Source organism: Perissodus microlepis, chromosome 15 (assembly GCF_051167445.1).
Source record: "Perissodus microlepis isolate ML-2025 ecotype Zambia chromosome 15, ASM5116744v1, whole genome shotgun sequence".
NCBI classification, from domain to species: domain Eukaryota; kingdom Metazoa; phylum Chordata; class Actinopteri; order Cichliformes; family Cichlidae; genus Perissodus; species Perissodus microlepis.
Genome location: NC_140475.1, coordinates 27,888,144 through 27,902,409, shown reverse-complemented (window position 1 = coordinate 27,902,409; position 14,266 = coordinate 27,888,144). Strand labels below are relative to the sequence as shown.

Sequence of the window (14,266 nt, the reverse complement as noted above, 5' to 3'; positions counted from 1 at the left end):
TGTCATGGTGGTGTAGTGGTTGGCACTGTCACCTGACATTAATGCCAGAGGATGTTTGACTGATAAACTGTAGTTATCAAGTTGCAGCGCACTGATGACTGATGACTCTTGCAGCACTTGCGACCACTAGGGCTGCCACAAACGACTATTTTGATAGTCGACTAGTCACAAATTATTTTTGCGATTAGTCGACTAATCAGATCATGCATCCATTGGACGTAAAACGTACAGCTTATTGCATCAGCGTGCGTCTGCGCTTATATCACTATCATTAGCCTACAGCTTGAAGTGTTTAAGGTATGTGCTAACTAAAAATAAAGACAAGATGATAGTTTATTAAACTTTTAATGAATTTTGCAGATTGTCTCAGTGGAGTTTAATAAACTCAGCTGTCTGCTCCTTGCTATCTAAAATATAACAGGACACTGGAGTAAATTCTCTACCATCTCACACTTCTGTTTAATCAGTTTTCTGTTTGACGTTTATTCAGCTGTGTGAAAACTGTAACTTTAATCTCAGCCAAACAAATTTACTCAGGAACAAATAACACTGAAAAAAGCCAAACAACAACAGTTTTAAGTTATCTAAGTTATCTCGCAGGCTCTAGTGAGCCTTGAACCCTGTCTAGATGTCTCTGAAAATGTCTTGATAAACTGGGCAGATATTTGAAGTTTACACACCTACATTCTCGCCTGAAAATATGGTAAAAGTTTATTTTGTGACCCAGAAAGAATAATAAGATTAAAATTAAAACTAAGTAGCTGCCACCATTATTGGAAACTGGAATTGGCTGAGCCGTGCTATGAATTCTGGGATAGGTTGGGCCACAAAGGATATGCCCGACCCATCCTTCAAATCTGGGGATTGCAGAAGTCTTCGAATTTGGAAAGTCTTCGTTGCGCCGCTGTAACGTAATCGACCCTCAAATGCGGCCTCCGAAGGATGCGGCCCCTGAATTTGGACACAGCTATGATACCGGAGTTGCTTCTTCTTCTTCGGGGTTTAACGGCAGCTGGCATCCTTGTACATGGAGTGCTGCCATCTTCTGTTTCAATCCATTATTACACTCTTAAATCCTACTACTTATTCCTGCGTCTTTCAGGATCTTGCAAGGCTTTAAACGACGCGTCGACTATTAAATTTGTCATTGACGTAATCGTGACTAGTCGACTAATCGTGGCAGCCCTAGCGACCAGGCTCTAACTTTATATCTTTGGTCTGTGGTCAGGAGTTGCTGTGTTTCTTAAACTTTTCCACTTTGTAATAAAACCACTTACACTTGATTGCAGAAGGGAGGGATTTTTGAGGGAACAAATTTCACAAACAGCCTCAGTGATGTCCTATTTCAATAACAGGCTCTAACTCATTGAGCTCTATACTGTGCATTTGGAAAGTATTCACAACTTTTCACTTCTTCCACATTAGGAAACCGCCTCTGCTGCTTCCCTACTGGCTGTAACTTTGATAAGGTGGCCAAGTTCACATCTCAAAAACTGCTCAACATTTGTAATCCTAGCAGGAAGTTTACTGACATTTTGATGTAGATTAATCACAGAGGTTCTGTCTCTTATTCTACTGGTAGACTAACTTGATAGGCCAGCATCTTACAGCATTATTAAGGAAACACTTCTGGGTCTAGTTCGGGGTCAGGTTATGACAAAGAAGAGCTAGCATAGCATCAGGCTATGGCTAAAGTAGCTGAAGAGAGAGCTAGAGTGTTTCACCACCTTCAGTCTTTCATCTTTCACTCCCTGTTTGTAATTTATCTTATTTTTAATCTTTATTGGGAAGCACTTACACAAAAAATAATAACCTGGAGAAATAAATCCACTCATAAGTTTCACTGACGTTTATTTTATGTTGTCTTATAAGTTGTCTTTGACACCTTTGTCTCATCCAGCCTGTTTCATGTCTGTTATGAATAATTGCAGACACTATCATCAAAGGAGCTAATATTTAATTTCAGTTTGCTCTCTGCTGTTCATCAGGAATCATTCAGCCTTGTGCTGTGTGAATGATAGAGATTGGGAGTGAATAAAGAAATTGAGAGTGTGGATATACTGAGATTGTCTTTCCCCCTCTCCAAATTCCTCTCTGCCTCGTTTTGAGATCCACCTCGTTCCTCAGTTAACCACACATGTTCATTCAGACTCATTCCACACTCATCAGTGTGGCTTTGTCTTGCTCACTTGTGGGTCTCTGCTCTGTGTGAGAAGCAAACACTGAGATCCTTCTACTGTGGAAAGGCCAGAATATCCAAACATCTCTGTGATGGGATTTTCCACTGAGTCACATGATAGGAGGGGAAAATGATGCACGTTTCCCTGTTTGTTGGTTCCCCCCCCCCCCCCCCCCCCCCCCCCCTCTTAGTATTCCTCCTTTTCATGAATACATAGATGAATGAAAGCAAGCAGACAATGCCACTTCAGGAGTGAGTGATTTGTTGCATGTATTCATTCTGCAGCTAAGGGAAAAAGTGAAGCTGAACCACCTGTTCAGAAATGCAGGGTACTACCCTCAGATTAAAAAGACACGAGCTGGAAATAATAGGCTGTGTTATAAATAGCCGTGTGCTGTGTGGGTGCAAGCGAGTGTGTCGGGGGAGAGAGCGAAAGAGGAAATGTGTTGCATCGCCTTGAATGAAAGCGAGGATGGAGGTATGGGAGAGGATAAAGATGCATGTGTGTTTCTGCTCAGGTTCTGTTAGCTGTTAGCGAAGGAGCTCGAAGGTAAGAGCACAGCAGCTGCTGGTGGAAACGAGCGCTCTCACAAACCTGTGCTGATATCCGTAGATATTCTCAAATGACAGTGCTGGATATTAATCCACACTCTTTGCATGCAAGCACACACTCAAAACTCTAAGACCGATTGCTTTGATAGCAGGGTTGGGCTCTTTTGTCAGTGGGTCACATGGCACATGGAGTGTGTCTATGTGTATATTGCACATTTGGACTAGATTCTTCATAGAGTAGGTCCATATGGTCCATCTGGGCTCCTGTCCATTCAGACAACACTTCCTTGTCCTGTGAGCCAATCAAGCAAGCCGCTGACTCCAGCTGGCCAGCAGATTTTGCCAGACTTGAGTGTCCCAGGAGTTTCAGTGCAGTTGTCACTTGTGGCAAAATGGCAAAGGCAGATTGTGACATCATTTTCAGCTCGATGTTTAAACACCCGAATGTCTTAAAGCCACAGATTGAAATATTCATACAATATTTCAGTATGAAGGACTGTACAGATAAATATTTCCAGGGTCAGTGAGTGTTACAGCCAGTGGATAAAATCACTCGTCATTCAGGATGAAGTAAAACAAAAATAAATCGGCTGAAACGGGCGGTGTTCTTCTGCTCGGACAGATTGTGCTGACGTTACACAGATGTGGTTAAGGTTCTCTTTACAGATAACTGTGTTATACATAATACATATAATACAGTGTTAAATGAACACTGACATTTTTCTGTTAATTCGCTCTCAGTTTAGCTTTATTTAGTTATTCTGTATCTGATTAAAGCTGACAGAATGTGAGCTTCTTTGTTTTCCAATATTCTGGGACATAATGAAACGTCTCCCTCTCTGGATAACCACTATAGTCAATAATAAAAACATGACATGGTTTAACAAGAATATAGAAGTGGCAGGAGAAGCCCTCATTCTGTTGGCTTCTTCTCCTCACATTGTTAAAGTTGACCTATTATGCTGTAAAAATGGGAGCTTGTGACGGCCCTAAATGCTGCTTCAAAAAGTGTCGCTCTCAGCGAGCTTTTGTCATGCTGTGTCGCAGACTTAATTAATTACTAAGGTATTCGGTTAATAGTCACTCAGTTACTGTCCGTTAGAGCTTGCTGGAAATACAGAAACGGTGTGTAGTGATTGTGTGATGGGTTGGTGTGGAAGAGCCTCCACGCTGCGACTGCTATAGGGACTCCTGTCCAAAACTGATGAAGCTGAACATGATGGTGACTCAAACTTTTTCTTTCACTTTAGACTGATTTGTTTTTGACCTATACTACTTTTCCACCATATACACTTCTTTATTTATTTAGTTTTAGTTCGTTAAGAGTAGTCTTTATAATTTTTTTAATACTTCTTGCCTAACTAAAAATATTAACTCCTATTGAGAACATTTGCAGCTCTTTGATCCTTACAGCCTGACTGCAGATCCTGTTCTATAGCTGTTTGCATTGTGCCTGTGCAGATCTCTCCCTCTGTTTCGTGCCTCTCAGTTTTGACTGTAAGCCTTTTGATGTTTTCAATATCATCCCAAATCCTTCCCGACTTCCTGAGTATCTCAAAGTTTTTGCAAAGACGAAAGGAACGTGTGTGCATATGCATGTACGTGCATGCCGAGATTCAGGCCGCGCCACCGCCCACACTTGCATAGCAACGGTTTCCCAGCAACGCTTGTCACGAGGCGAGTGAGACGCCAGTTAAACGGTGCACGAGGCTTTTCACAGCTTTGAATCCTGTGACGTTTCCCTGCGAGGCATAGAGGGATGCGGAGGGAAGGGGAGCTCGTTTTTTGACTCACCCACTGGAGACAGGAAATAAGACAGCACTGTATAGAAAGGGGAATTTAATGTGGTAGTTGTTACATCGGTTTCCTGGAAGTGACGACATACTCTGCTTTATTAAACGCTGTCAGTTCCAGAATGGAATTCCATAAAAGATTTCTGGAAAAGAGAAAAGATACTGAACTCTGCCTCCTAGACAGAAAACTGTAAAAACTTTGGAAAGATTTTTTTGAACCACACAAAGTATGCAAACTGCTATTCCCCAACGGTCACTTGAAGCTTGCTCCAAAATCACATCAGTCCTGATAGACTCCATGTTTAAAAATGCCCGACTTCAGTCATGACCATAACTTGTTTAATCTGGTAAATAAAAGAGTTAGTTATTTGGGGTGTAAATCACCCATTTAAATTTCATTAGAACTGTGTGTGACTGTTTTGACTGGCAGGTAATGCCTGTTATCCACAGCCAATCAGAGGCACTAAACTGAACCTGTCACTGTGTTTGTGCTGTTTGGATGGTTTTAATGGAATTCCATCCATCCATCTATTCACTTCTGCTTATGAGGAGGAAATTTCACACATTAGAATATGAGCTGAATGGATAGATGTGCTTTTTGATACATTTTGTGAAACAATTTATTTGAATATAGTTGAGTGGAGCAATTAAAGATTTTATGGAATGACAACTAAACCGGAAACAGAAGTTATTAGTTTCTAAAGTAAAATTTTACATTTGCAAATGTTAATTGAAAACTGACCCAGATTCACAGGCTGCTTTATATTATGGATTTATTTCCATTAACAGACACTGACTGTGTATCAACATTAAAAGGAATTTCACTAGGCTCATTTCTCCATCCATAAAAGCGTTTGTGACAAAGCTATTTCCTCATCTGTTGTTATTAATGAAAGAGTGTGAGTGTGCTTGAAGTTCCGGCTGTGGGAGAAGCTGCTCTCACTGAACAGGAATGTGCTTATTATTATCACATGACATCAGCTGAAAGGCTACACTGTGTCATAACCTCAAAGGTGTCCCCCTGACAGACTACAGGCGCTCTGCTCCCTCCCGTACACAGATACAAGAGAACACACATTTAACCACATTCACACTCTTCACGACCACGTCTCTCCAGATGGGATATTTTAAGTTGGTGTGCTCACTGTGTAGGAATGTCATGATCTCCCTCTTAGAAGAATGCTGTGTGCGTGTGTTACGTTCATAAATTTTAGCATTTGTGTATACGTTTGTCCAGCTGCTGGCACACTACTACTTATCGCACTTATACAAAAGGATGGCCCTGCACTGAAACCTGTATGTTCAGGCTGGAAACCTGAAACGTCAAAGTCATGATTCCCATGTCCTTTTCTGGGCAAAAAGTTGCACCAGTCAAGAGCGTGAATATCCTCTGAGCCTAAAGACATTCATCAACACCAGCAGAGGCATTTAACTACAACAAAACAAACTCCAACCCTGACAGCAGAGCTGAGATTGCCTCTTCGCTCTAATTAGAACTGATTCAGCAAGTACACCTCCGTCACCAGAGGGAGAGCACACAAGACAAATTACACTATCTCTAGGAGTTCATGTTTCTTTGTCAGAATGTACCCCTACAACAAAAGTCCCTGTGGGAACACAGTTCTGTAGCATAGATGCTACTAGTCTGCTTTTATTTTCTCTCATATATACAGCACAGTGCAAAGGTCTTGAGACACCCTTCACACCCTTCAATGGGAAAGTTTTGTTAAAAATGTGTAAAAATACAACTGTAAGCACAGCAGCCCCACCCACCTGCAGTTCAAACCTTCTGTTTGTAGGGTCAGTTAATCAGAATTTCAGTGAGGGATCTGAAATTCAACCAGCTAAATCGGGATTTGTCTAGACTGTGATTTATGCCAAGCTATTCTCTACTATCCCAGAATAAAAATATAGAGCTCGAAATAAGTTTAAGAAGTTTTAAAAGAGGCTGAAAGGTAAAATGTTGGCTATGAATATTCTTACTTCTAATTTGGAACTTGTCACTTGATAAAGATAACCTTTATTATGCTGCACATTGTCCCGACAGTTGGTGTACTCTCCAGTGAATCACCTAGTCTCTTTAGCTTACAGTCTTGGGAGAGGCTAGCAGTGTGGAAACTTGCTGCACAAACTTGCTGCACTGGATCACCTCCAGTATTGGGAAAAGTTCAAGACATGTTTTTTGTTTTTTTTAAACCACTGTGCTTGGATTCAGTGATTGGTTGGTGTAAATGTTTTAACACTCCATTTGCTGTAACTTAACTAATATCTAATATAAAACATGTAGATTTTGAGGTATGGTTCTGTATGATGTAATTTACAATTTTAGATGTAATTCTGACAGAAATGGAGTGAAATAATACACAAAACAACTTCATCTTAAATAACGTGGTTGTTACTAATAACACGTGATGTGAGCAGTGTTTTTGGGAGAACCATTGTAAATCTAATTCTTAGCAGTTGAACACAGTAGTTACCAGTGGATAAGGGCTCCAAGGACCCACTACAGAAGGTCTTTGAACTGTTATAATCAGTCCTGCTAGTGGGTTGCATCACTGCCAGGCTGTTCATGTTCTGACCATCAGGCAGTGTTTTGGTTTAATCTCTAGGACCAGATGGAATTAAATCTTGCAAACTATTAAATTATCATGAAGCTTTAGGAGTGACCCGTAGGTGTTTTCATGTGTACCCAGGGCCTGCCACAAACATCTCAACAGCAGCTGATTGGAGCAGTCATCCTTTTCACAGAGGATTATTTCTGCACTTTCCCTGTCTGAGTAATAAAGCACATATGGATTTAGAACAGAGAAAGGCTTTAGGATAACTTCCAACATTGCTGGTTGACAAATTGCACCAGGTGCCTACTTCCCTGCTAACATTTTGCTGCTAGCACTTTGACCATCATCACACAGAAAATTGCAAAATGAATGAAAAACGTGGACCTCTTCCTGATGAAACTTCTTTTACTGCCGTCAACCATGACATCATGAGTTATTTTTAATCCCGAAGATATTCTGATGCTGTTGCAGCGCTGAGGATCCCACAGGGACTAATTTGGCATCAGAGTGTAGATTATTGTAGATCTGGAAAGCCTCCAGAGAAGACTGTGAAATCCTCAGAGACATGGCTGTGCTGCACTTTCATTGGCCATGAATCCAGGTTTGCTCCGTTTTTCTGTAATTACATCAATGCACAACTGAGACACCGTGAGAACTGGGACGGTTTAAGTGTGTGAGTGACAGGCAGACAAGGGAGTTAAGGAGGGAGCAACCTTCCATGGGCTCGCTTTCTTCCACCTTTTCCTTCTATCATTCTTTTCTCTCCATCTTTCCATCCTTTGGTGTTTTCTGTCTCTCTGCTAGTGGAAAATGGGAGAAACCCATGTTTCATTCATACCACTGCTGAAGGAAGAGATTTTACTTTGATCTTTTCACCTCTTTGCTCTTTTACTGGTCAGGCTAATCCCAGTAAGGTGCTGAAGAGCTCTGCAGGCACATCACAGCCAAACTGAGACTGAGTACTACTTGAGGTCTGAATCAGTCATAATGAAGCCAAACACTGAAATCATTCACCTGTTAACTCTTCTCTGTATCATAGATCACAGCTGTCTGGATCAAGCTTCTAAATTACCAGCAATAAAACTGAGCGTGCTGCGTTAGTTCATGCAGGCTGCAAAGTTGAGCTCAGTTGACTTTGCAGCTAGTAATGTAGTCAGTTGCCTCATATAGGTTGGTGGTGGTTCGGGATGTAGAGCAGGTTATGTAAGGGTCGAGTCCTTAAGTTTGCATGTCTGTGTTACCAGGAGAGATACTAATTGTTCCCAATGCATCTGGGTGTGTGTGGGCGTGCCTGTGAGTACATAAGATGTGGTGAAAGTACATAACATAAAGCTCTGCATCACCATATTTGGGAGAATGTAACTTCTACTTTAAAAGCTATTTAACATCTGCAAGCTGCTTTGCAACCCACCTTCACCCCCAGCGCCTGACTTCATTCATTGCTGACATACATATCTGTTGTCATTGACTGCTGCTCTCTGGATCTTATGCTTTCCACATACACTCATTGTCCGCTTGTGTAAGTATCTCTTGATGGTACTGGGATGGAAGCCCTTGTGACTTCAAAACTGATTCAGTATTTGATGCCATAGATTCAACAAGGCGATGGGACCAGAGATCTTGGTCCACACTGACATTATGGCATCACACAATTGCTGCTAATTTGTCAGCTGCACATCAGTGAATATTGAGTGTGAGACATGCTTCTACATACCTTTGATTGGGGAAAAAAAAAAGTGGTTATTTCAGTTACTGTTGCTTTCTTATTAGCTCAGAGTACTCTGGCTTTTCTCCTCTGACATCAACCAGGCGTTTTTACCCACAGAACCCTTAAATCACAGTTCTGCCACATTCAGATGCTCACGTTGAACTTCAGATGGTTGTCTTAACCATCTCAGCATGCCGAAATGAGTTGCTGCCAGTTGATTGGCTAATTTGATATTTGCATTAATGAACAGTTCAACAGATATATTTAACAAAGTGACGAGTGAGTGTGTAAGCACAGAAGAGTGGGTAAGTCCCAGAAGAGAGCTGTGCTGTCACATTTAAATTACTTTCAGTTGTCTTTTGACTGTAGTGATCCCAGGTAAGCTTCCACTGTGAACAGTTGTTAATTCTGTCTGTCATATTATGTAGAAGGTGAATCTGCTCTCATTTTATACCTTACCTGGGAAGCTGTGCAGAATTCAAAATCTGCAGTTTAAAAATAAAAGGGTAAATATAGGATTTGAAACAGGTGTTAGGTCTGTCACCCTTTTCTTGTTATAGTAACTGAAGTCACCTGCTTGCCTTGGCTTAGAAGTGAACAATCAAAATATATGCTACTGTGTGAGAACACAAATCCAAACCTTCCTCCCTGTGCGTGTGTGTGTGTGTGTGTGTGTGTGTGTTAGTGCATTAGGCCGAGTGCAGTTTGTGTGTATCCCTCCGGCAGATGGAAGCAAAGGGAGTTTGCATTAAGCAGCATTTGTGCTGATGATTGACTTTTAGCTGTGAGTCAGCTTTCAGAAGAACAGGATGAGTGAGGGCAAGCGACGTGACAGCATCTCATTTGGGGGGTGTGTGTGTGTGTGTGTGCGCGTGTGTGAGAAAGGGAGAGGGGAGTGCCTTTTGGTGTTTAACTTAATTTCCCACCATCTCTCTTCTTGGTTGTGTAATTTATGAATGTAACGCTCACTTATTTGCAACAAGTATAATTTATGACCCCGTAAATCAGGCTATGACAACACAGTCGAGGCTTTCCAATGAAATTAAAGGTGTGTGTATGTGTGTGTGTGTGTGAGAACCTGACAGATTACACCTCTGCCTCGCATTTTATCTCTTGTACTTTCCCCCAGTTCACACCCTACACAGACACACTTTATTTATTTGTACCCAAAAGTCTATCAGAGTGCTGCATGGCTCTGGTAGATGATTTCATATGCATTCAATGGAGCAGGGATCTGTCCTATGAAGCTAGTTCAACATGGCCATTATCTGGCTTCACTCATCCTAAGAAAAACTATCATCTGAAAAAGCTAAGCACATGATACAGACTGAACGTGTGCGCGGTGTGAGTGTATGTGTGTTGGTAAAAGCACACTATAGAGTGTAAAAACTGCTGTATGATTGTTTGGTCAGTAAGACTGGAAAAGCACTGTATAGCTTGAAGAATTGTATTTATTTAAAATTCACTTTTTAAAGTCTATTTAAAGGGAGAAAAGCATGCCGTGTATGGTTGCAGAATTCTCCTCGCTCTTATTTGTCAGTAATTACAATGAAATTAGATGTCAAGGGGCTCCTCCTTTTAGCGTGTAGTTGTATTCTTTCAGCTGAAGTCTCATTGGTGTGAAGTGGTGTTGAGACAGTCTCTTTTTACTTGCTGAGCTCCACAGGCTTTTCCTGGAGTGGACATTATGTTTCAGAGAAGTGCGCTGGGGGGTGGGGCTGTGTGTTGATCTCTTATCTTGAGCATAACCTGCTCTAGAGAAGAGCAAGTCTTCAAATACGCAATCCATATGGCTTAATGGTGACCGCGAGGCAGTCCACTAACACCTGTAGTATCGGCCCAAAAAGGGAATTATAAATAAAAATATGTAGCACCACAGAGCGCTGAGGGGCAGACCATTTTTGTAGACCAAACCTGGTCTACAAATATGGGCTTTTTCCATAGGGTTCTGGATACTGGAGGCCATAAGCTCCCCTCCATTTAACAGTTTGATGTTCGTCTTTTCGTTGTCACCTTTCTAACCTGTAACTATTATGCTTTTTAAAACCTTTTAATGCAATATCAGCTTACACCCCCAGTAAGCTCTGCTACACAGCATACTGAGTCTGTGCTTACATCCTCATGGAGTCACTGCTACAATCTGCATAGTAGCCCAGTGCACAAAGTAGAAAATCTGATGGTTGAAATCAGAGAAAAGGTCTCAAAATGTCTTCTTTTTCTTATCAGTTCACTGTGTTTTTGTTTTTTTTGTTTAATTATAGTGCACCATTTAAATATTGTTTGGTCTTACCTTCTAGTTAAGGTTCTAAAAAGGTGTTAAAGTATTAGTTTTTATTTTTCAAACTAGGTCATGATAGTTTTTCCTATTGTGTTCTTTTTTTATATTCTTGTAAACTGAATGGTTTACCTGCAGCGATCTTTGCACAGAATCTCAGCTATAGCAAATTAAAAATGGCCTCCTTAAGTTGCACTTGATTTCATTTCCACATGCAGGCACACAGAAGTGCTCACACTGGCGCACATGGCTTAAACGGTTCATTTCTTGTTTCCCTGTTTTTCTGCTGCTGCCTTCTGCTGACACCTAGTGGCTAAACATGAGTCTTCAACCACTGTCTGTGCTGAACACAGTATTAAGGTCACATTTTAAGATTTTAGGTGAGGGGAAAAAAGCCACAGTGAGAGTTTTGATATTTCTGTGTCTCTGACAGGCACACCTGGCTCTGTGCAGCAGGCTTTCACATCAGGCAGTCAGTGAGTGTGTGTGTGTGTGTGTGTGTGTGTGTGTGTGTGTGTGTGTGTGTTTTTAATGCGCACAGATTTTAACGAAGTTGGGTGAAGTTGCGAAGTTGGCTGAACAGCATGGTTATTGCACCGAGGAAAATTTGTTATCATATGACATGACCCATTCTGTAATATACTTACATATCTATATTATTGCTAATATATATTGTAATATATCTATATCGTGGCTAAAGCACTTCTGGATGGATGCAAACTGCATTTTGTTGCCCTGTACCTGTGACATGTGCAATGACAATAAAGTTGAATTCTATTCTATTCTATTCTATTCTACATGTGTTATGTAATGATGTGAGTAATTGCCCGCTGGTCACCATGGTCAATATGTGCATCAAACTCATTCATAGCATTTTATCCTGTTTTGTTTGTTTGTTTGTTTTTTAACCCATCTCCACAGCTAACTGTTCATTGTAAAAATAAATAAATAAATAACAGCACACATTATTTGATTGTAGGCTCAAAGAGGCTCAAATAAAAAAGATTTTTTTATTTTTTTATTTGGAGAAATTTGACCAAGACAACAGAAGCGATTGAAAGATGATTTTCTTTTTTTCTTTTCTTTTCTTTTTTTTTTCTTTTTTTTTTTTTAAATTGCATCATTTTCCTGCATCTCTTTTGCTCCTCCAGGCAGCTTCAGGAGGCACAGAAACAGAAGGAGATGGAGAGGGAGCGCCAGGAGCGGGAGCGCCAAGAGAGGGAGCGCCTGGAGCAAGAGATGCTGGAGCGTCAGGAGCGCGAACGTCAGGAACGGGAGCATCAGGAGAGGGAGGCGCAGGCAGAGAAAGAGCGACTTGAGCGGGAGCGCCAGGAGCAGCAGGAGCGTGCCGAGCGTGAACTGATGGAGAGGGAGAAGGTGGAGAGAGAGCGGCTGGAGAAGGAGCAGCAGGAGCAGTTGGATAGAGAGCAGCAGGACTGGGAGAGAGGGAGACGCATCTCCAACGCTGGTGAGTAATCCACTTTGTGTTTTCTGCTGCTGCGCACACTCATTTTACTAATTTTACTACTACAATATTACTAATGTGACTGTTTTCTGTCCAAGGAGCAGTTTGTCTCAGGCTCACAGTACATATAGACTAGTAAATGACAAGCGTTATCTTTCAGTTATCTCTCCAAAGTACATTTTAAAATGGTCATTTTTGTTATTTGAACATTTAGTGAAGTTTTTGTGTCAGTTTCATACAGTGTCATTATTGTGTTAATATTTAACAGTTTATTGATACGCATGGTGGTTTTCAGTTGGTATAAAACAAAATTCCCTAAAAATGGTACATGATCTGAATGATGATGTGATATTTAGACTTGTTATACTTTAACCACAATGCATATTTTTGTTTTGTTTGGGGGGGGGTGTTGTTTTTGTTTTTTGTCTTTTTATCCATCCATCCCAATTCAAAAATACTCAGTTTTCCAGCAGCAAGCAGTGCCTGCTTTTGCATTGCACTGTGGGTGAATCAAGTCCATTAGCAGTGCACTCAAATATCCAAGTCTTCTTTGTATTCATGGTGACTTTTTGAATGAGGCTCATTCGGAGGGAAAGGAGTTAATCCCTTTTAACTCCTTTCCCTCCATTTAAGAGAGTTTAAGAGAGTCTCCTTCTGATTGGCTGCAGCTTGCAAACAAAATTTGAGCCAGTTGGGAGGGGCCTCTGTGCTCACAGGAAGTGAGTTTGTTTTTGTGTTTGAGATGACCATGTTGGGATGCCTACTCGCATTTTGTCATAAAGCGTCAAGGCTAGAAACATCAGTCTGAAGCCTGAGCACTTGGCTCACAAGGAATTTGCACGCATATGCTGACCTCATTACTGGACCCTTTTGCTATGTTTAATATGAACATCCACTTCTGGAACAGTACACATATGACTGAAAGTAAGGAAAAGCAGAATTGGTCCATTTCTTGGAAGTAGCATTTGATAATTTTCCAGTAGAAACGCTCCGAATGTTCCAAAACAGGTTACTAGATGCAGTACTTGAAATACAGGACATGTATTGAAGAATGAAGAGAAGCGTTCTGTTTTAACATTTTCATCTAGTCTCATTGGTGCTGAGTTACAGTAATCTCATCTGCCAGGCGCTGTGAACAGATTCCACATGAATGCAACAGTTAGCGTGTTATGTTAGAAAGTGTGCTGCCAGCTCATATACAAATTAAAATTCTACAGTTTATAAACTCTGAGACTGAGGAAAATAATTTTGAACAAACACATCACCTCAGTCAAGCATAGAAAATGAGTGCAAATATTTGCAGTCAAGTGTAATTACTGCTTAAATTGAGTAGCAGGGTAGAGGTGTAGGTAGACGCCACCCTAATGTTGTATGCGTTCTAAACTGGAGCTGCTTGGTTGTTAGATAAGAATGAAATTTCCTATAATCCAACTCTGGGTCAGTGGGGAAGGCTGTGTTGGATGGCATGCTTCAGTGCCACGCTTGGCCAATTACCATATGCATGCATAAGCTCACACACAGAGGCAGGCAGAGTTCAGTGGCCTGACTCAGAGCCTAAAAATACATCATCATGTAGAATGCTGGTGAAACCCTCCTGGGGTTGGATGTTTGTGTTGGTGTGTGCGTACGTGCATGTAAAAACCCTACATGTCATGCAGAATAACACTAAGAAACAGGGTGCAGTGATTGCTGTTTACAAAATCTGAAGTACCACTGCAGTGACTGTGAGGATGCTA

At 41.1% G+C, this 14,266-nt stretch overlaps 1 protein-coding gene across 2 annotated transcripts in view; it reads left to right on the top strand.

Moving 5' to 3' along the window:
* The window catches only part of enah (ENAH actin regulator), an 81,305-nt gene that overhangs the window by 49,056 nt on the left and 17,983 nt on the right, over nucleotides 1-14,266 (top strand). For both annotated transcript variants that reach the window (XM_084954380.1, XM_084954381.1), the window contains exon 5: nucleotides 12,217-12,533. In XM_084954380.1, coding sequence (XP_084810506.1) covers nucleotides 12,217-12,533 — 317 coding nt within the window. The remainder of the gene's footprint in view (nucleotides 1-12,216; nucleotides 12,534-14,266) is intronic.